Below are 24,261 nucleotides of genomic sequence, written 5' to 3' on the forward strand. Positions count from 1 at the left end.
CCAGTTCCATTCTTGCGTAAGATTATAAAGGCTCTCTCCACGATAAATGGCAACAAGCATGTGGTATTCTTCCAATAATATGGAGGTAATGAACAATTGGGCTATAACTTATTTCATTAAGTTGTAATTAGTTCTGTGAACCACATATGACCTCGACACTGCACTTTTAAAGGCTGCCTAGAATGTGCATTTCCTCGGCAAGGGAAAATCCATAGTCTTATAAAACATCACCGTGTAGCATCTCCCACCAACCGCTCACCGGGAATGTCCATTAACGAGCCATGCACTCTTGACTCCGTAATTGTGCAGTAAAATGCTCGTGCAGCACCCACTTCGCGGTCAACAGTAACCTCAATAGCAATAATCAGCAAGTGTAACAGTCCTGCACAATAATACGCAGACACACGTAGAGACTCGCTCCATGCAGCACAACGTCCGCCAAAATCCACACGTTGCAACACTTTAAACCACCTTCAACTGTCTTTATTGATATAGTAGCTGTTTTCCTGGTTGCTTAAACTTTACTGCTATGCCATGTGCAGATTCATACACCAATATAAAGAAACATAGATACATGATTCCCTACTACCAAATTCTTCTTAGAATATAATGTTCTTACATCTCAATTCAAAACTCACAAGATATTTACTACTTTATATTAAAAATTGTTTATGAAAATTTCCTAACCTAAAATTGCGAGTCATACACTCGTACAGTTACATTACAGCCGACGACATCCGGTATTTTCTGGAATTTAATACCGTATTTCACGGCATAATCGTCGCCACCGCGTAATCGTCGCATCCTTTATTTTCAATACAAAAATCGGACTTTAAACTTAATTACATAATCGTCGCACGTCCAAATTTTGTTCACTAATCTGGTTAAAAGGTAAATGGAACTGCAACGTAAGTTGCACATGAATGCGCAATTTAAATACGTGTATGGTTTATGGGCAATTTGGCAACACAGTCACGTTTGCGACATGTTGCACAACGTATAAATAAATAATACCGGTATATGTACGACGCATGGCTTACCGGTAGACTATCGGCAGTTTGACAACGTGGTCGCGAGACAGTGTACTATTTATTCACCACCTACATATTATGCTTACCGGTAGGCTATCGGCAGTTTGACAACGTGGTCGCGAGACAGTGTACTATTTATTCACCACCTACATATTATGAGTTCCCATTTGAAATACGTAAGGCTGTAAGTTATCGCTTATCGGCAACGTCGCCAGGAAATACCTGCTAGGTAGGTTGAATGGACTTCGAACCAGCCCTCAGATACAGGTAAAATTCCCTGACTCGGCCGTGAATTGAACCCGAGGCCTCCGTGTAAGAGGCAAGCACGCTACCCCTGGGGCCGGCTCCTGTGTTATTGCGCACGAAGTGAAATCCAAGACGATAACGCAGATTTCCACGGAATTATTCAGCCGAATTATTTACAATGTCTCAGTTGTCATCGCTAGACTCTTATCTTACTACTACGTCATAAGTGTCCGGGCATGGGATGAAAACTTTTATCCAAGCAGTCAAGATAATTATTATCCAATGCTATTAAAGTTTTATTTTATAAACTCGTCAGTAATGTAATGTAAAATCATCAATAACTGGGAAGAAATATTAACCTAATTACTGTATGTTTAAAAGAAATTGAAAGAAATGAATGTTTGTTACTGACGTCTCGGAATACAGTCAACTATACAGTAGATCTACACCGCGCTAGCTAGAGCTCCGGTTTGCGAGCTTTGCGCAAGCGCAGTAGTGTGTCGCAACCAACGAGCTAAACTGATAAATTGTTGCATGCTTCCTTGCTGGTCAGGTCAGCTGTGGGCTCGAGGTGAGGTGCAACCGCTGTGGTGGTGATCACTACTACACGGCCTGCGCAACACTTAGAGACGCGCCGGTGTGCGCCAACAGCTCGGGGGGCCACCCGGCCTCCCATCGCAGTTGCCCTGTCTACCGGGCCATGGCGCGGGCAGAGAGGAAGGAGGCCCGGCGCCATGACCCACCCCTTTCCAGGAGGCCCCCGCCTCGGCGGGCTTGGCCTCATTCTCCGGGATCGGAGACTGGGTACGAGGTACCCCAAGGAAGTGGAGTCGTGCGACAGGCCCTAGTGGTACTTGACGCATGGCTCCGCAGCCGGCAAGGACCGTGCTAGTCACAGCAGTGCCCAGACGGACTGATCCCCAGGTGATGGAATGGCAAGGAATTGGTTTATGTTTCGTGCATGTTACCTGTTCCTAACTAACACAACCTCTGGTCTTTTTCCAGCCCACATCCTTGCATGTGCTATCACAAGATGTCAGGTTTTACATGTAGGCTCTTTCTTCTTTCTGCCTATGTGGTTTTTCCCTGACCCTTCAATACCAAACTTCAATACCATATACCTAATACAATATCGCCTGGTAGCGTGTTTGACATGGAAACAGGCAGATACTCCTTGTATCACTTCCCACTCTTCCCTGCTATCTCTTTCTTCTTCTTAGAAATAACAGCATGTCGGAGGCCATGTAGATTGAGTCGTTGGTCACGCGGGGGGAGCGGGCTTCGGGGGCCCCCCCGAAGAAAAAAAAAAATTGCTGCCTAACAGTATTGGCTGCTCTGGAATGGACAGATCACAGATGCATTTATTTGTTTCAGATTTACGTGATTACTGTAGACATGTGTGCGTGAGAATTTAAGTTTTTAATTTGTGTTTTGGGTGTTTGCAGAAATAATTTGTTTTAATAGTGAACAATTACGGAAAGTCATTTATATCGCAAAACATTAACGTGTGAAGCATTTATAAGCGATTATGGGTAAATATAGAAACTATTCTGCGGGCTTCAAGCTAAGCGTAATTGCCTTCGCTGAACAGCACGGGAACAGAGCTGCAGAAAGAAAATTTTCTGTGAGTGAAAAGTTGGTGCGTGACTGGCGGAAAGTAAAAAACAAGCTAAAAAGCACAAACCCTTCTAGACGCGCGTTTAGAGGTCCTAAAACAGGGAAGTTTCCTATAATTGACGAAGAAGTGTTTAGGTACGTCAGTGAAATACGTAACAATGGCTGCAGTTATGAAATGTTACAAATTAAGGGACAGGAGGTAGCGCGCAAACACAACATACCGGTAACTCAGTTTAAGGCGACTCGTGGGTGGATTAAGGGGTTCATGCGACGACACAATCTGTCAGTGCGAAGGAGAACAACACTAAGCCAAAAGTTGCCTGCTGTTTACACGGACAAGATTGTAAATTTCCACCGATTTGTCATACGTTTGCGCAAGGAAACTTCGTACTTGCTTTCTCAAATCGGTAATGCCGATCAGACTCCAATCTTTTTTGATATGCCTCGCAACAGCACTATTGCGCTAAAAGGATCACGGAGTGTATTAATGAAAACCAGCAGTAGTGAGAAGTTGCGATGCACGGCAATGCTAGCCATTACAGCTGACGGGAGAAAGTTGCCGCCTTACATCATTTTCAAGAGGAAAACGATGCCTAAGAATATACAGTTTCCCCGTGGAATTCATGTACGAGTGCAACCAAAGGGTTGGATGGACGTAGAACTCATGCTGGACTGGGTTAAAACTGTGTGGAATAGAAGACCTAGTGCACTACTAAAACAACCAGCTCTGCTTGTTTTAGATAGTTTCCGAGGTCACCTCGTGAACGAAGTGAAGCAAATTCTCACTACAAATAAGACACGATAGATAGTCATTCCTGGTGGCCTAACATCTGCTTTGCAGCCACTAGACGTATGTGTTAATAAACCCTTTAAAGACCACTTACGTCGATTTTACAACGAGTGGATGATGAGCGGCGATCAGCAATTGACGCCCGCCGGAAATATCAGGCGTCCACCCTTGGACTTGTTATGCTCGTGGGTGAAGAAGAGTTGGGATCTTATACCACCTGAACTAGTCTCCAAGAGCTTCAAAAGGACTGGGATTTCGAATGCACTAGACGGTTCCGAAGATGACGCAGTGTGGCAGGGAGACGAAGAATCTGATACTGGTATTAACAGAGGCGAGGACGGCGCATCAGATAGCGAAACCTGCGATAGCGACACCGAAGATTTGGAATAAATTGCGTACCGGTAAGTCCGCATTTCACAACAAAGCGATAATTTTTTTCAAGTGTAATATTTTAACTTTAATACTTAAATTAATGACAAATTAACTTAATACGTTCATTTTTATTTTCAGGTTGGAAAAACGTTCGCCGAATTGTTGCGAAAAATTATGAATTTTGTTTTAGACTATTTTAATTATTTTGATGTATAAACGCGAGTATTACGTGCATCTTAAATTTGTATCAAATACAATTTAGTTATAAATACATTTTTTGAGTAATACAAATACTGGTATTAAATATTCATCGTATAATGGTCGCACCCTACAATTTTTTTCGAAAATTTTGGTATAAAAAGTGCGACGATTATGCCGTGAAATACGGTATTAATATAGCGCACTACTTTCTAGTCAGGTCAATTCTTATAGAATACCTGGATATTGTAATTTAAAAATGCTGATCATTAATTTGTTCTCCCACTCTCTCTTATTTGTGTTTGTACTGTTGGTTGGGAAACATCACCGAGCTCTGCTTAGTTGTGAAGAGTGTTGTACTTGTTGCGTCTTGTGTTTTTTGTTCTTATGACGTTGGCTCTTCTTTTCTTCCCCCTCTGTACCGTCCACGGTTTACCTCTCGTTGCCCAGCACTTCTACGATCCCTTTTTATCTTTTGTGAATCATAAACAACCCACCCGCCACAAGTAATAAGATTAGCGTGGAGTGTTGGTAAGGTACCTTCAGCTTGGACAAAACCAGTAATTGCTCCTATCTACAAGCAAAGGGACAGAAAAGATTGCAACAGCTATCGAGGTATCTCATTGATTAGTATACCAGGCAAAGTATTCACTGGCATCTTGGAAGGTACGGTGCGATCAGTCGTTGAGAGGAAGTTGGTTGAAAACCACTGTGGTTTCAGACCACAGGATCAGATTTTCAGTATGCGCCAGGAAAAATGCTGCGAGAGGAATACACAGTTATGTTTATCTTTCGTAGATCTTGAGAAAACTTATGACAGGATACTGAGGGAAAAGGTGTTCGCCATACTGGGAGACTATGGGATTAAGGGTAGATTATTAAAATCAATCAAAGCCATTTATTTTGACTGTTGGGCTGCAGTAAGAATTGATGGTAGAATGAGTTCTTGTTTCAAGATACTTACAGGGATTAGACAAGGCTGTAATCTTCCACTTACCGGGCGAGTTGGCCGTGCGGTTAGGGGCGCACAGCTGTGAGCTTGCATCCGGGAGATAGTGGGTTCGAATCCCACTGTCGGCAGCCCTGAAGATGGTTTTCAGTCGTTTCCCATTTTCACACCAGGCACATGCTGGGGCTGTACCTTAATTAAGGCCACAGCCACTTCCTTCCCATTCCTAGGCCTTTCCTGTCCCATCATCGCCATAAGACCTGTCTGTGTGAGTGCAACGTAAAGCAAACAAAACCAACCTTTGCTGTTCGTAGTTTACATGGATCATCTGCTGAAAGTTATAAAGTAGCAGGGAGGGATTCAATCAGATGGAAATGTAGTAAGCAATCTAGCCTATGCCAACGACTTGGTCTTAATGGCAGATTGTACCAAAATCCTGCAGTCTAATATCTTGGAATTTGAAAACAGGTGCAATGAATATGGTATGAAGATTAGTCTTTCAAAGACTAGATTGATGCCAGTAGGTAAGAAGTTTAACAGAATTGAATGGATTAGACAAGGCTGTAATCTTCCACTTACCGGGCGAGTTGGCTGTGCGCGTAGAGGCGCGCGGCTGTGAGCTTGCATCCGGGAGATAGTAGTTTCGAATCCCACTATCGGCAGCCCTGAAAATGGTTGCTGGGGCTGTACCTTAATTAAGGCCACGGCCGCTTGCATCCAACTCCTAGGCCTTTCCTATCCCATCGTCGCCATAAGACCTATCTGTGTCGGTGCGACGTAAAGCCCCTAGCAAAAAAAAAAAAAGCTGGAACAGGTAGATAATTTTAAGTATGTAGGATGTGTGTTTTCTCAAGATGGTAATATAGTAAGTGAGATTGAAACAAGGTGCAGTAAAGTTAATGCAGTGAGCTCGCAGTTGCAATCAATGGTATTCTGTAATAAGGGAGTCAGCTCCTCGATGAAACTATCTTTACTTCGGTCAGCTTTCAGATCAACTTTGCTGTACAGGAGCGAAAGCTTGGTGGACTCAGGATATATTATTCATAAGTTAGAAGTAACAGACATGAAAGTAGCGAGAATGATTGCTAGTACAAACAGGTGGAAACAATGGCAGAGGGGTGCTCGGAATGAAAAGATAAACGATAAATTAGGAATGAACTCGATGGATGAAGCTGTACTCATCAACCAGCTTCTGTGGTGGGGTCATGTGAGGCGAATGGAGGAGGATAGGTTACCTAGGACAATAATGGACTCTGTTATGGGGGTAAGAGAAGTAGAGGGAGACCAAGACGACGATGGTTAGACTCAGTTTCGAATGATTTAAACATAAGAGGTATAGAACTAAATGAGGCCACAGCACTAGTTGCAAATAGAGGATTGTGGCGACGTTTAGTAAATTCACAGAGGCTTGCAGACTCAACACTGAAAGGCATAATGGTCTATAATGATTATGTATGTATGTATGTATGTATGTATGTATGTATGTATGTATGTATGTATGTAAAATAATCTGTGATATGTATATAATATTTTTAAAGTGTTAATTTGATGGTATTTGCACTATGCATTGTTAGTTTTAGTCCCTGGCTGAAGATGACATTGAATAGGTGGATCTTCATGTTAATTTCCTATTAATATGAATGTCATTGGTCACCATTGGTAAGACATTGTCTGCTGATGTCAGCGACGGAGCACCCTACTGCATGGAGGACAGGTGCCACGTCAGGAAATCGGCGTCCTTGGAGGGGTTCTTTCAACTTTGAAAACATGTCGAAGTCACGCCTGGTGGGTGTTCCAAGACCTTCCAATTCCACCATTGTAATAAGATCATTTGTGACATTACAACATGCGTTGTCATGCAACACGATAGGGCGATCATCTTGCAATAAACATGGTGATTTGCACCGCATAGCCAGACGCAGATGTTGCTCATTGTCCCTCAGTCACAGCATACATAAAAATAACACCCTCGTAGTTGTACGCCACATTCGGCATAGGTTTCACCCGACTGGGTTCCTGTCAAAATTTGTGTGAGCGTAGTAAACCTTTGTGACGCCATTCATTCGATTGACGCTGTAATTCAGGCTTGTAGGCTCGTGCCCACTTCTAATCAATGGCGACAATTCGCTGCAGAAGTGCATTTCTTATATTGCGACATCTGTCCAGGTTTATTTATATCGTGTCAGAAGCATACATAAGTTTAAAATTAAAGATAAGGAAAAACATAAAACATAACATAAATACTCCAATGGCGAAGAGCCACATTAAACTATGTGAGCCCAAAACCTTGCAACATCAAGTGCATTTGGCTTCGCTTTAACCAGGTCTTCTGTTGTGCAGCTGAATGGGCATGAACTGCATTGCAACAAATGGGCTGTGGTCTGCTCTTCTCCACATACACACAAGGTACCGTCCACTTCGAAACCCCATTTCTTCTGGTTTACCCTGCACCGCGTAACACCAGAGCGCAGTCTGTTCAGTGCTCTCCAATTCACCCAATCTGTGACATGGCCAGGAGGGAGTTCCTCTTTTGGGGTCATCCATTGACTGATCCTCGTATGTTGACTCCTGACGCGCCATTCTTGAATTCTTGCTTGCTGCGCTGTTCCTGCAAGTGTTTCGGTTACTCTCAAGAAGCTTTTCCTAGACTTAAGCCGCTGGCGTGGTGGCTCATATCCAAACAAAGGATGGGCTTCCGATGTCAACACCTTTCTCTTTTCTTTCTTGGCTGCCACTTCACGGCGAATATCGGGAGGTGCTATCCCTGCAAGGCAATACACTTTTTCCAAAGGTGTAGGTCTCAAACATCCAGTAATAATGCGGCAGGTTTCGTTGAGTGCTACATCAACTGCTTTGGTATGGCAAGATTTGTACCACACCGGGCATGCGTATTCAGCTGCGGAATAGCAGAGCGAAAAGGCAGATGTCCTCACTGTGTCTGGTTGTGCTCCCCAAGATGTTCCAGTTAGCTTCCGCACAATATTGTTTCTAGCAGCCACTTTCTGCTTGATGTTCAAACAATGTTTTCTGTAGGTTAAGGCACGAACCAAAGTGACTCCGAAATACTTCGGGGTAGGATTGTGTTGTAATGCTATGCCTTGCCAAGTGACCTTCAGAGTTCGGGAAGCTTCTCTGTTGTTTAGATGGAAAACACAGGTTTGCGTCTTAGTTGGGTTTGGTGTTAGTTGATTCTTCTTGTAATAGCCAGCAAGAGTGTCTAGAGCTGTGGACAATGTTTGTTCAATCGCCTCGAAGTTATCCCCCTGAGATGTGATGACACAGTCATCAGCATAGATGAAACTATTCGTCCCGGCAGGAAGAGGCTGATCATTTGTGTAAATATTGAAAAGCATTGGTGCCAACGCGCTTCCCTGAGGTAGTCCGTTCTTCTGTATCCTCCACCTGCTTCTTTTTCCCTGGAACTCAAAGAAGAAACTTCAGTTTTGAAGTAGGTTTCTAATGGCACAAGTCAGATGGTAGTCCTTTGTCATGCTGTATACCTTTCCAAGGAGAATTCGGTGATTAACAGTATCATATGCTGCCGAGAGATCTATAAATGCAGCTCCTGTGATTTTCCGGCTTTCAAAGCCATCTTCTATGTGTTGACTTAATTTCAACACCTGCAATGTCCCTTTGGGAATCAACATCTGTATTATCTGATGGCCAGGCAGGCATCAAAAAATTTTGGAAATGAGACATAGCTCTCATAGTGCATTGGCACTGCTGGTGGCTTCAAGTAGCCTATGCAGTGGCCTCCACGGTATGCACTAGCCTTGCGTCTTGGGTGGTGTGCTAAGTCCCAACTGATGAGCCTAACTTAGCGCACGAGGGCGAAACGCAGGCAACCAGGAATGAGTTAGCTGGAAAATTTGTAATGTCCAATAACGGACCATTATATTGGTATTATAAATTTACTCATTCGGGACAAATATTTTAAATTCCCTTTGGGAATCAACATCTGTATATCAATGAATTTGTCATAATCTTGGGGTATAGGAGAGACAGTTTTTATCATCTCATCCAACATACTGGAAAACCTTTTCCAGTCAGCCTTTTGAAAGTTATATCTCCGTCTGAACCAAACTTCGTGTGGTCTTATGGGTGAGGAGAGGTGACATATTAGTGGCCGGTGTTGTGTTCTTGGGATTGGTGAACCCATTTCTTTAGAACATTGCTGCACAAAGCAGTTGCTCACAAAGAGAAGATCTGGGTTATACCCTCGGTGCCATCCTCCACTGTTGAAGGAGGAGGGAAGCTTACTGTCGTGAATAAGGGAAAGCTCCTGAGTTTCAGCCCATGCAATGAAGATCTCTCCATTCTCATCTTCTTGAGCATATCCCCAGACGTGACTACGGCTGTTAAAGTCACCGAGTACTATTGACTTTGTTTGATTACCAAAATTTGCAGGTGGTGAGAAAGAGAACTTTTCATTTGGAGGCTTGTACACAGATGTAATGGTCATGTTGCTTAACTCCACGGTGATTATTTCGATGTCGTTATCTTCAGTATGATGAGTACTGATGATCTGGATGTCTGGCTTTACAAATACAGCACTACCGTATTTCGCATGAGGCCTTTCTGCAACTAAAATCATTCCTGAAATCTTTGGACGTTTCTGATGTTCATCCCTATGCGTTTCCTGAATGCACAAGACGTCACATTTCTGATCTTGGCATAGTTTTTTCAAGAGTTCCTCTTTGGCAGCTGACAGGCCTTCAATATTTATGGATATTATTGTCATGGATGGCTCTGAAAAGAGCCGTTTCTTAAAATACATTTTAAGATTGATTAGTTCTGCTTCTGGTGTGAGAGAATCAGCCGTCTAGGAAGAGTCCTAGTCCGTTGCCCAGGAGACACCCGGATGTATAACAATATCACATGCAAATACACCCTACTGGGAGGTTTCTCTCGTGTCCCCCATCTGTCCAGGTGGACACCAGCCAGTGCATACCGGTACCATTTCTGTACGTCGGTGAGTTGATGTGGAACACAACGGGACGCAATTTTCCTCATGTTAAGACATTTCATCAGTACGTGCCACACCGTCTGATAACTGAGACTAACCTCTAGGGATAATTCCCGGACAGTCCATCGATGGTCTATGGCAGGGCCTCTCAAACGCCCAAAATCTCACGCGTGCAGAGCGAGGCGCAAGAGCTCCGTGCACTGTGCATCGGTGCCGCTCGGTATGGCTCGGATCAACGCTTCGTCTCTGGGCTACTCGGCTATGCTCGGCTCTACTCGGCTATACTCGGCTCAACTCAGCCAGGATTTGGAGCGCTACGGCGCAAGTGGGGGAGAGGGAGACAGGCGGAGCGAGCGAGACAGGCGTGGGGAAAGAGAGAGACAGCGCTATTGCTCCAAATCGAGGAGTGGGGGTCTGCACTCTGGTCAACCAAGCCAAGTCGTCTTTTGCACCGTGCACAGTGCATGCACCACGCGCATGCACCCTTGAGAGGCCCTGGTCTATGGGAATGAGACCATTCATGATGTCAATCTGATCTTGAGGAAGGGACGCCCGACCTGTGCGGAGCAAATCTGCAGTCTCATTCGGACCCGCACAAAACGCCTTGGCCCGTCGTGCAACCGTCCTATACCGTAATGCATTCTCACCACAGGCTTCACGTAATCCTCAATAACATTCTGATGCATTTTTGCCATGGGCAACTTCGATTTTATCTACAATCACTGATCACCTTTTGAAAACATATCTTAGAGCGGTGAAGTCAGCGCCCCACAGCAACACTGGATGCACACCTGAACACGAGTGCCTGGACTATGTTGCCTCGTACCTTCTGTTTGAGTGCGAGAGAAGGAATGTAACGTGTTTCTCTTTACTGAGCTTGTTTTTGCTGCTTTTTCTTTTAAAGAGCGAGGAATATTGTGGTGAATCTAAGAATCATTCAGCTGTGACAGTTGACGTGTCACCATACTTATTCTGTGGTTTCTTTTCCATTTTAGGATATAATGAGTTTGCCTATGGGATCAATGGCGATCGAGCTTGTTGGCCAGAGTCTACTTCAACCAGTAAGAGTCCTTCGTCTTCATCATCTGAAAGTGAGCGTAAGTGTTGGCGATAGATCGTCTTTTTTTTCCCATATTCTAGCAAGTGTTTTAGGTTTATTCCAGTTCTATAAATATAAACCTTTGCCATGTGATTATTTCAGCTGGAAAGATATCAGAGAATGTGATAATATAGAACTTTGATTTAGAAGTACTTTCCATCTTTCAGTACTTTTTACTATCTTATATTCACATATAACTAACACTTAATACAGACGTCCATCTTAGGACATGTTTTGTCTCTTGTCTGTGACATCTTCAGCTAAAAACACGCAAAAAAGACACAGACAATAAAAGAAACGCATTAAAGCAACTTTAAAATCCTTAAACATTGATAATTGCTTATGTTTGCTTCTTCTTCTTCTTCTTCTTCTTCTTCTTCTTCTTCTTCTTCTTCTTCTTCTTCTTCTTATTATTATTATTATTATTATTGATGTAAAGTGTCACAGGTGTAGAATATATTGGAAGTGGAATTTCTTTATAGGAAATTTTATTTGTAAACCTTGTTAAGTAGTACTTACTGTATGATCTGAAGCATGGTGATATGTTTTATTTGTATTCCATGTAACGACCTAACCTGTACAGTGTAATATTTTGGTAACATATGGTATTTGTAAATAGTAGATTTTAGTTCTATATTTACTGGAACTGTCGAGAAAGTGGTCACATGAATTTTTGAACAGTGTATGTTGCCTTTTGTTGGTTATGTATTCTAGAAAGTATGTTCTGACTATTCTGGAAACGGAAGATTCGCGATCGTGCGTATTCGAGAAAATTTGTTAAAGTTCGCGACAGAAGTAAGAGTTGTGATTAGTGAATCTGGGTGGCGATAGGCGGGCCCCTGCGTTCTGATTGACTACTCCAAGGCCAAAATTCCCCTTTTAAAGAGAACGAGGCAGCATTTCTGGGTCTTTCTGTCAGTCTTCGATCTCTTGACCGTCCGAAATTTTGATGCCGTCAGCGACGCCTCGTTACCGGGATGGGCCATTTAGGGGTAAGCCCTCTCGATTTCTGGTCCACCTTAAATTTCCTGTATTGTTCACTTGCTTTTTCATATAGGAGTCTGCCCTAACCTCACCTAGATTCGCCACTCAAGTATTTCTAATGCCTTAGCTTTTCAGCTGGGCTTGCCTGTTTGTTTTCGAGGCATTCCCCGTTCCTTGTTTCGCTAAACATGTAATTTGTAGTTTTATGTATTTACCTTGGGGTTTTGCCTCTAGTAGTTCTGTGTCCCTTGATGTACGCAGAAAATTGCTTCATTCACTTAGACCAGTTCTTCAACTCCAATTCGAATCTGAACAAAATCTCAGAAAAAACTAACATTCTATTAGATTTTTTAATTAAATTATTTAAGTATTTTAATCTTCCAAATAGGAGGTCAGTATTTACCGCGATACACAGTACCCTATCACGTTACAAACCCCCACCACATTGTTCACAAGACCCACCTTAAACCTACTAATCCCCTCACAAGGTCTTTTTCTTCCCCCCATCTTCCTCCCCTCCAGACCTACGACATTTTATATCTCCTTCTCACAAGACTAACGTCTTTTACCACTGACTGATTTCATATTCATCAGTATTAAAATTTTATCAGGTATAAATTACAAGTGACTCAAATAAGTTCTCGATGCTCTGGTTGACGCTGTCGTATCCTGGAGACTGAAAGGGTTCTAAAATGCACTACAATGAAAACTCCAGTTTAAGGCGGCTTAATGACCGTATTAAATATATTGAACTACTGAAAATAAATTATGTACAGAATATACAAAATTTACTCTCTTTTAAAATAAGACTCAATTGTGCAAATAGGGAACTGCCTAATCTACCAGTTTTTTCTAGCTAAAAGTCTTTGAGTTCCCTACTTCCGTTTCTAATAACTAGGTGATACTTATCTTCTGAGATGATGAAGCCTTCCGCGCTGTCTTCTTTCTTGAAGTTCGGCTTACACTCATGCACACTAACACGTCACTGTATTCACTGGCTTCCTTCACCATAGACCCAAGCGGATGCAGTACTGATACCTCAAATTAATACAGTCCGAGTGTCTCCCGTAGTCATCATCATCATCATCCTAAACCATCTCCAGTTTCCCGGGTGTGGTATATGAGCCTCCACCATCTCATCCTGTCCTTGTACCATTCTTCCTCCACCAACTTGTCCCAATCATGACCTCTCAGCAGTACATCGCTCTTAACTAAATCTATCAAATTCCTTCCTTGCAGTTCTGTTTACTGGCATCCTCTTCATGTGACCAAACCACTTCAGTCTTGATATGTGAATCTTATTGAGGAGAGAATCATCTATTCCTACTTCTTCTCTAATTTTCTCATTCCTAATCTTGTCTTTCCTGGTTTTCTGGATCATAGTGCGTAGGAATTTCATTTCAGCTGCCTGAAGTTTGGAATTATCTCTATTGGTCAGTGTTGTTTCGAGACTGTATGTAAGAATTGGTGTATAATAGGACTTGTACAATGTTATTTTTGTTTTCATGGGTATTTGCTCATCCCACAGCAGGTGTCTTACCTGGTGGTAAAATTGTGTTGCCTTATTGATTCGATTGTTCACCTCATGTTTTGCTAGGTTGTCATTTGATATAACGCTACCCAAGTATTTGAAAACTGGAACGCTGTCCAGTTGAGCTTCATTTAACATGACTATTGGTTCTGCTCCTTCCCCATACACTTTCATCACCACCGTCTTGGTCTTGCTGATGTTTAAACCATATTTCTTAAACTCCTCATTCCAGCTTTGCATTCTCTCTCCCATTTCCTCTTCTGAGTCACTCCAGATCGCAACATCATCTGCAAATGTGAAGGCTTTGGTATCTCCATGTTCTTTCCTTTTAATAGATTTCATTACTACATCCATTACAATATTAAATAGAAGTGGTGACAATGAGCTGCCCTGCTGCACTCCTCTCTTTGTTTCAAACCAGTCCGACAAACCACATCTTACTTGAATACAGCTTCTGTTCCCACTATACAACATTTTCGCTTTGTCTATGAGGCTGTCTCGCACTTGAAGTTCTTTCATGCATTGCCAAATTCTTTCCTTTGGTACACTATCGTATGCTTTCTCAATGTCCAAAAATATTAGAAATAAAGGCTTGTTCTTCTCCCAGTATTTTTCCATTAGCATCCTAATTGCAAATATAAGGTCTGTAGTTGACCTTCCTGGTCTGAAACCATACTGCTCTTCTTCCAAAATTGGTTCAACAATATCTCTGATTCTGGTCTCTATTATTTTTTCCAATATTTTCAGGACATGAGACAGTAGTGTGATACCACGGTAATTAGTACATTTTCGTCGGCTTCCTTTCTTGAACGGAGGTACAATGATGCCCATCTTCCAGTCCTCAGGAATAGTATTTTCCTCCCATATCTTGTTGAGCAATCTGTAGAGCCACTGGATTCCTGGAATTCCTGCTGCTTTCAGCATATCTGCACTTAGTTCGTCTATGCCCACTGCCTTTCCTTTCTTCATGCTCTTGAGCGCATTTTCAAGCCATGTAATTGGTGGTTCAGTTGTGGTTCCTCGGCTTGGCTCTCCTCTATCCGTTTTCTGTATCTCCATTTAGCAGCTTTTCGAAATAGATCTTGAGTTCTTGTTTAATTTCTCCCTCTTCTTGTGCCAGAGTTCCATCATCACGTTCTATTGCTTTTATGGTCTCTTGATCCCTTCGCTTGTTTTTCACTACTCTGTATAGCAATTTTATATTTCCTCTACTGTCCTCTTCCAGTTTGTCTGCAAACTCATTCCATTTCTTCTCTTTTTCTTCCCTTACAATGTTCTTTACGGCAAGTTTCTTGTTCCTGTATACTCCTTGAAGTCTTTGTATTTCTTGTTCATTTCGTTCTTGTCCCTGTTTTTTTTTCCTTGTCCAGTGCCTTCATTATTTGGTTTCTTTCTTTCACCGTTTTCACTCGATCATTCCACCATGGTGTCTCCTTTTTTCTTTTGATAGAACTTGTAAACTCCACATAGGTTTTTGGCTTCTCCCACAAAGGTGTCTTTGAAGGCCTTCCATTCTTCATTAACGCTGGTTACTTCACACTTCGGCAAACTCTGTTGAATCCTTAGTTTGTAATCTTCCTTTATTTGGACTTCTTGCAACTTCCAAGTTTTAACCCTTGGTTTTTTCATAATAAGTTTCTGCGTTTCTTTTGCCTTATGTTTGAAGTCTACTACCAACAATCTGTGGTCACTGTCCATGCTTTCACTAGGGATGACCTTTACATCTGTGATGTACCTGCCACCATCTTTATTTGTGATTACGTAGTCAATCAATGTTCTATACTGGCCATCCCAACTGTACCTTGTTATTCTGTGACTGTCTCTTTTTTTGAAGAATGTATTTTTGATTATAAGATCATTTCTTCTGCACAGATCTAATAGTTGTTCTCCTTCTGGGTTCCTTTGTCCAAATCCATGTGGACCAATTATGTTCTCGTACCCAAGTCTGTCTACCCCAACTTGCGCATTTAGATCTCCAATAATAATAACATTTTCCTCATTAACTGTATCTTCCAGGTCTTGCCGAAATTTCTCTTTGTCTTCCTCGCTGCAGCCTGTCTGTGGGGCATACACTTGTATGATGGTGTACTTAGTGTTCTCCAGTTTCATGAACATTTTAATGTTTCTATCACTTTTGCAGATAACTTCAGCTGTAGCATCCAACACCATTTTTCGCTACCTTCTCCTGTCCACTCCAGTATAATTTATAACCTCCACGAAGTGTCTTCCTTCCAATCCCTTTCCATTTGGTCTCACTTAATCCCAATATTGATATTTTTCTTCTATCCATCATGTCTAGGAGTTCCTCTAATTTTCCAGTTAATGATAGAATGTTCATAGTTCCAATTCGGTATTTGGGTCTCCTTTTTATTTGGGGTTTCCTTTCAGAACATTGTATATCATCAGCCTTACGGTCATCATACTTTACAATTGTCTGAGAGGACGTGTCAGTCCGGTCTATAATATTCTTTCCGAGGCTCTTTTTCTTATTGAAAGCAACTGTACTCAATACTCTCCTGCTGACTTGCTAGGCCTAACGCATAAGAGGATTTTCTTTCAGGGTTTACTCCTTTAGCCTTTGAGGATGCCTTCCTCGTCCTACAAGGCAGTAGGTTCCATCTGTACTCCCCAGAAGGATGGGTTGCCTCTTCTGCCATCTCCGCCGTACCGAAGTCCATCTTCTCCGCCGTAGATGCCGTTGAGGTCTTCACCCTTAACCCAGGGCAAGGGCCCTCCATATTTATGACCCCTGGAGAGAGGGTGTCCCAGTATTTTAAAACCCCCAGGAATTGGGCTACCTGTTGGTCCGCGGGTTGTATTCGTTATTTCAACCAGCCCTACATACTGTAGGGGCCCCCTATCCGCCACCTGGGGACGCGCTCTGTAGGGGTCAGGTTCCCCTGGTTACTTATTGGAAGTTAACCCCACCCACAAGGAGTAAGGTTATTTCCCTCAAATAATGTTCTGATTGCTAATAAGTGCCGTGGTTACCGCTTCTCAACTCTCCGGTTGATCTGCAGCTAGCCTTTAGCCTGTGGACTCCTCCATGGACCTCCACCCATATGCACGAACCACCAAGATCCTTACAGTTCCTCCTGTGTGACAGCCTTTACCCGCTGTGACTTCCTACTGCTTACCATAACTAGACAGCATACTTGTGCAGCTACCTGGGCTAAATCCCTTACTGTGAGATTCCTTGTAATTCAGACCCCTTTGCGACCCATTTAGGAATCTTCTCTCCATGTAGTTACTTCAATGTTTGAGTAAGTGTGATTTCCCGGCTGACTGTCCCTGAGTAATCTTTACTCGCTACCATGCTTTGACTTAATTTCTCACTTGAGATTATTCACGGCTTGACCGGATTGTCGCCCTGCCCAGGTACCATCCCAACTACTCTTCCTGCTCGCCCACTACTTCTCCCTCAAGACTCACTACTAGGACTCATCCACTGTTTCATTGTCTTCTTCCTTAAGTCATTTCGGTGGTTTCGCTGTTACCAAGCCCTGCAGACTTTGAACCCTGCGTATATCTGATTTGTCGTGATCCTGTTGGTTAGCGGTATCCCTTCCCAGAGGAAATTCTGAACCTTCTCAATTGTTCCTGAAGGACGAACATCGGAAGTTCCCTTGGTTCACGTGTGTTTCTGAACATCTCGTTCTCTGCCCCTTGACCGGGTAAATATCGCAACAAGGGAGACCACTCATCCTGTGTACTTGTTAAACATGTCAACGCACGTGTAAGGCTCCTACCAATCTGTACTGTGTCCTCTTAACCATGTCCAACATGCTTCAATTTCATTTAATTATGATTATTTTAGCTTGACACTTTAGTGAATTTAATCCTTTTCCTTTATGTTGTAGTTTTTCTATTTTACTTTACTCTGGTACAGAACTGAGGTCGCACCGCTCGCCCACGGTACAGATTGCGGGCGGTGCCGCATCAGCGATATGACGACGCATAGCACGTGTGAGTGTTTTAAATGACTCTTTACTTTGGAAGCCTATCGGAGCCTTCTATTGAACGGATGCACAAAGACTACATATTGAAGAACCTTCTTTTATTCTTTGAACAGTGAAATATTTTATGTTTACTTCAATGTGTCACTGCGCCAGATTTAATTATTAAGCCGTTACTCTTCTGTTATGACACATGGTGTGAATTGTCAGTTACAGATTATGTCTTTGCTTATATATATTTGTGATTAATTTTATGGCTGATGATGACATTATATATATATGTCAAAACCGGTCCCCAAGTTGAATAAAAGGTATTTGTAACATAAACACGTACCTAATTAGATTGAAAAGGTTGAACCTAATAGATAACTTATCGTTAAATTTTAGACTCGACTATATCATATGAAAAATGAAATGTCGTATGGCTTTTAGTACCGGGATATCCCAGGATGGGTTCGGCTCGCCAGGTGCAGGTCTTTCTATTTGACACCTGTAGGTGACCTGCGCGTCGTGATGAGGATGAAATGATGATGAGGACAACACACACACCCAACCCCCGTGCCATTGGAATTAACCAATTAAAGTTAAAATCCCCGACCTGGCCGGGAATCGAACCCGGGACCCTCTGAACCGAAGGCCAGTACGCTGACCGTTCAGCCAACGAGTCGGACACTATATCATATTATCATTCACGAATACTAGCATCAACTGATATACTTCATAGTCAAAAGATTTTACTAAGAAAGAAGAAGATATATGCAAGTTATAAACATTAATCAGTGCTTTACGTATGTTTTTAGTGCGTTTTAATGTGTTTTATGTGTTTGTACAACTGATTAGCTCTTCAGTTTAGGTTAAGTTTTTTTATAATCACAACTTAAACCTCAAAGTCATTCATACTTACGTACCGCAATTTAAACGATAAATCGTAACTTATATGCCCCATTAGACATATCTGGATATGCCAATCAAGGATGGGAACTTCCTTCAGATATTGTAATGTAATTTATGCAAAACATCCACACTAATCAGCTGATGATGGCCAAATAGGCCGAAACCGATACTGTAGAACTGCTAGTATAATAAATTGTATTGATCAGGTGGAATCCTTTCTTTTCCATATATACCATATTTACTCGTGTATTAGACCTCCCCTGGCTGTTCGAGATAAAGAAAATGAAAAAAACAAATCTCGCCCATAAGACCCCCTAACGTAATTTGTCAGAGAACGGCGACAATTCCGCTTCGAAGCGGGTACAAGTCTTATTGCAGCTCTGATGACGTCGCATAAATAGATGAATAGGCCTAGCTTCGTGTCCAACCCGCGCATTGCAAGCATGCAGTCATGCTATATGTCTGTGTTTTGTAGTTAATAATGTCCGCCAGCGTAATGGTTAGCACAATTAGTTGCTGTTTTCGGGGGTCTGACTTCGATTCCCGGTACCGTACTTCCAGAGATTTACGAATTACAGGAAGGTTTATATGCGGTAAAAGCGGTACATGTAACTCCCCTCCACTGGGGGGGATGAGGAAATGAGTTTACTTTAGTTGAGAAATATTCGCGGTTGTGCTATTTTTACAGCACGCGAGATCATTTACAAAGTGGTCCTTTAATATCTCGTAACTCTGGCCAATATAGGTATATATTTGGAGAGAAGTAAGCTATCCAATTAAAACGATTCTTTTACTCGTCAACGTATCTAACAAATAATAATAATAATAATAATAATAATAATTTTATGTTCCCCATGTACTTTAAGTGATTTTCGGAGATGCCAAACAAATCATACTAGGGTATACATACATACATACATACATACATACATTATCATTATAGACTGTTATGCCTTTCAGCGTTCAGTCTGCAAGCCTCTGAGAATTTACTAAACGTCGCCACAATCCTCGATTTGCAACTAGTGTTGTGGCCTCATTTAGTTCTATACCTCTTATCTTTAAATCGTTAGAAACAGAGTCTAACCATCGTCGTCTTGGTCTCCCTCTACTTCTCTTACCCTCCATAACAGAGTCCATTATTCTCCTAGGTAACCTATCCTCCTCCATTCGCCTCACATGACCCCACCACCGAAGCCGGTTTATGCGTACAGCTTCATCCATCGAGTTCATTCCTAAATTAGCCTTTATCTCCTCATTCCGAGTACCCTCCTGCCATTGTTCCCACCTGTTTGTACCAGCAATCATTCTTGCTACTTTCATGTCTGTTACTTCTAACTTATGAATAAGATATCCTGAGTCCACCCAGCTTTCGCTCCTGTAAAGCAAAGTTGGTCTGAAAACAGACCGATGTAAAGATAGTTTCGTCTGGGAGCTCACTTCCTTCTTACAGAATACTGCTGATCGCAACTGCGAGCTCACTGCATTAGCTTTACTACACCTTGATTCAATCTCGCTTACTATATTACCATCCTGGGAAAAAACACAACCTAAATACTTGAAATTATCGACCTGTTCTAGCTTTGTATCACCAATCTGACATTCAATTCTGTTGAATTTCTTACCTACTGACATCAATTTAGTCTTCGAGAGGATAATTTTCATACCATACTCATTGCACCTATTTTCAAGTTCTAAGATGTTAGACTGCAGGCTTTCGGCACAGTCTGCCGTTAAGACCAAGTCGTCAACATAGGCCAGACTGCTTAGTACATTTCCACCTAACTGAATCCCTCCCTGCCATTTTATACCTTTCAGCATATGATCCATGTAAACTACAAACAGCAAAGGTGAAAGATTACAGCCTTGTCTAACTCCTGCAAGTACCCTGAACCAAGAACTCATTCTACCATCAATTCTCACTGAAGCCCAATTGTCAACATAAATGCCTTTGATTGATTTTAATAATCTACCTTTAATTCCATAGTCCCCCAGTATAGCGAACATCTTTTCCCTCGGTACCCTGTCATATGCTTTCTTTAGTTCTACGAAACATAAACACAACTGCCTATTCCTCTCGTAGCATTTTTCAATTACCTGGTGCATACCTTACTCCAGGGCAAGGGCCCTCCATATTTATGACCCCTGGAGAGAGGGTGTCCCAGTATATTAAAACCCCCAGGAATTGGGCTACCTGTTGGTCCGCGGGTTGTATTGGTTATTTCAACCAGCCCTACATACCCTATCCATCACCTGGGGACGTGCTATGTAGGGGTTAGGTTCCCCTGGTTACTTATTGGAAGTTAACCCCACCCACAAGGAGTAAGGTTATTTGCAGAGATATGTAGCAGTACCATCAGGAATAGTGAGCATGTTACTAATTACTGAAAGAGTCTCTTCAACATTTGGAATAGTGAATGTTTGATTAGACCTATTGAGCCAGTTACTTCTGATACACTGGAGTTTGTGGACACTATCAAAAAGAAGATAAATGACATTCAGTGAATTAAATGGGTTTGGAATACAAGGTTTTAGAGAACCACCACGCAACAGTTCAAATGTCCTCTGTTTGTACTACGACATGCACACAACTTCAAACCCTAATTATTTCATAAGTTTTACAACCTCTATTGTGAGTTTCATAAGTGTTTCTACATTTAGTTTTGTTACTGGAAAGAGACCAATAACATCTTTGTGGTCAGAAAACATTGAAGAGGACATACAAGCTGGATCCAGCTCAGAACTATTTTTTGCCACTCCTAAAATCTCTTCAGCTTTATACGTTAGTTCAGAACTGGCAAAGACTTCATTCAAAATCAATGTCGCAACTTTGTCATTGTGTTTGAGAAGTTTAGCCTTCACATCATCATCATTTCCCATCATCCAGCTGTGGCTGGGTGAGGCAAATATGGTTCCTCTCCACTTTCTTCGGTCTTTCCACCACTCCTCCTCCAACACTGTTTCTCAGTCCAGGTTTCTTTCTCTAATACAGCATTGGACTCTGTCCTTCCATCTCAATCCTGATCGTCCATGGCCTTTCCTTCCTTGCATTTGCATTTCCGTCACCCTTTTTGGCATTCTTTCATCACTCATTTGCTTTATGTGCCCAAACCATCCTAGTCGGCTCTTCTCTATTCTATCATTCATTTATTCCACTCCAATTTCTTCCCGGGTTTTCTCATTCCTTATTTTGTCTCCTCTACTCTTCAGATATGGTGCCTCGGAAATGGATAAAGGAGATAAATTTAGCCTTCTCCTTCAAAAATTCTTTTTGAGAAGCCCCAATGCCAGTGCTATTTGGACCTATTTTTGTCAAAAAGTGTCCTAAATAGACAGGTTTTGGTAACGTCATCACATGTGTATTCCTCAACATCCGATAAGCCCCAAGAATAGAATTGTAAAAAGTTGCTGCCCATATTAGCAACTCAGAAGATCTCACTTGCTTCAGTAAACTAAGGTCCAACTGTTCTAATTTTATCAGTTATATTGTGTTTCAGTTTTTCTTTTTCACAATCTGAAACACAAGCTTTTTTCAGAAAGTTCACCAAAATAAGTACTCTGTCACTCAGTTCAATACTACTTTCTTCAAAATTACCAAGATGACTTACCAGAGTTACGAATTTGCTCCGTCTGTCACACTTCAGGCCATCTTGTACTTCACATCCTAATACATACATACATACATACATACATACATACATACATACATTATCATTAAAGACTGGTATGTCTTTCAGCAGTCAGTCTGCAAGCCTCTGTGAATTTACTAAATGTCGCCACAATCCTCTATTTTCAACTAGTGCTGTGGCCTCATTTAGTTCTATATCTCTTATCTTTAAAGAGTAATTAGTTTTCTCACCACTAGTAAAATCACTAGACAATGTTCATAAAGACTTTCAAGAATTCACTCTTTAACACTCATGGAAATGACAAGTCCGTGTTCATGAAGACTTTCAATAATGTTATAGTTCATCAATGGAAAAAATTACAAGTCTTTAAGTAATCACTGGCAAAGATCACAAGTCTATGTTCGTGGAAACTTCGAATAAATTTAGAGTTCATCACTCGTGAATATTACAAGTCTTTGAATAATCACTGGCGAAAATTTAAAGTCCATCACTGGTAAATATTACAAGTCTTTGAAAAATCACTGGTGAAAATGACAAGTCTATGCTCATGAAAATTTTGAATAATGTTAGAGTTCATCACTCGTAAATATCACAAGTCTTTGAAAAGTCACTGGTGAAATTTTTGAGTCCATCACTGGTAAATATTACAAGTCTTTGAAAAAATCACTGGAGAAAATTTAGAGTACATCACTCGTAAATACCACAAGTCCCATTTATAAAGACTTAGAAGAATTCGTTCCTCAACACTCGTAAATATTACAAGTCCCATTTATAAAGACTTAGAAGAATTCAGAGTTCCTCAACACTCGTAAATATTACAAGTCCCATTTATAAAGACTTAGAAGAATTCAGAGTTCCTCAACACTCGTAAATAAAAACTTCGAGGAAATTCAGAGTTCCTCAGAGAGACTATAACCACACGAAGATAGCTTCCGACGATATTGGCAGCGAGTAGAGCCACGCTGACTAATCGACTGTGTCTGACTGACTGAGGTATCAGGCTATATTGAGCCCTCCTTATATTTGGTTTGGGGGCATCTACGTCACATATGCCGTGAAGCTGGTTATCTCCTGAATCCCTTGACGGATTTTCTTGAAATTCAAGCATTGCGACGTTTATGTAATTCCCTTTAAAATGACGTTGCTCAAGTCGCTACCACAATTATTATAGGAGGTTTAAATTTTTTTTCCGTCGAATGTTCGGGAAGGTGTGACGCTTGAATCTGGAACATACGAGTTGAGGCCAGCGGCATGTGGCATGACAGGTGGGTGATCTAACTAGCCCCTGCAGCTACGTCACACATACAGCTGTTCTCAGCTTGCTCGCTCGTCCCGCTGAATGTAAACAAACCAGGCTTGCACGGAGTAATACACATGATGATTAAATACAATTATCTCTCAAAAAATATGCATGTACAGGTCATAACCAGTACATATCCCTCCTTCTCAGGGAAAAATAAAATACTATGAGGTTTTTCTTTTACTCTCTTTTCACTCAAAGTATTTTTTGAGATTGGAAGCATTGTAGATGCTTTCAAGGCTTCCATCTAGTCTTGTGATTTTTTAGGCACCGTTGTCCAAAGATTCAGAAATTCTGAAAGGGCCAAAATACAAGGGACAGAATTTTGCGTAGATCCTCAATTCCGGACGAGACATCACAGGTTTTCGAATTAACACCTTGTCTCCCACTCGTAAGGGTGGTCTAAACTTACGATTCCTATTCCTTCATTGTCTGATGTCTGCAGCATGCCTCAATTTCCCTAAGGCTTTAGCGATTCTCGCTTCTTGATCGACTGCTGCATCTGGCGAAGCAGGGAGAATAGCATCCCACGGACGATGAGGAATATGCCCATGATGCACCAACATTGGGATATCTCCAGTAGATTCGTGGACAGTGGAGTTGACTATCTTCTGCATAAATGGAAGCACATCAATCCATTTCCAGTGTTGTTCTTGGCAGTACACCCGACAGAATCTGGCGATCTCTCTCATCAATCGCTCA

The 24,261-nt window shown here is 41.8% G+C and overlaps 1 protein-coding gene across 2 annotated transcripts in view; it reads left to right on the top strand.

Annotated features, from left to right (window-relative positions):
• shtd (shattered) overlaps nucleotides 1–24,261 on the top strand; it is a 786,765-nt gene that overhangs the window by 440,534 nt on the left and 321,970 nt on the right. For both annotated transcript variants that reach the window (XM_067155551.2, XM_068229717.1), the window contains exon 17: nucleotides 11,165–11,266. In XM_067155551.2, the coding sequence (XP_067011652.2) occupies nucleotides 11,165–11,266 (102 nt within the window). The remainder of the gene's footprint in view (nucleotides 1–11,164; nucleotides 11,267–24,261) is intronic.

The sequence above is a fragment of the Anabrus simplex genome, chromosome 11 (assembly GCF_040414725.1).
Source record: "Anabrus simplex isolate iqAnaSimp1 chromosome 11, ASM4041472v1, whole genome shotgun sequence".
Lineage (NCBI taxonomy): Eukaryota > Metazoa > Arthropoda > Insecta > Orthoptera > Tettigoniidae > Anabrus > Anabrus simplex.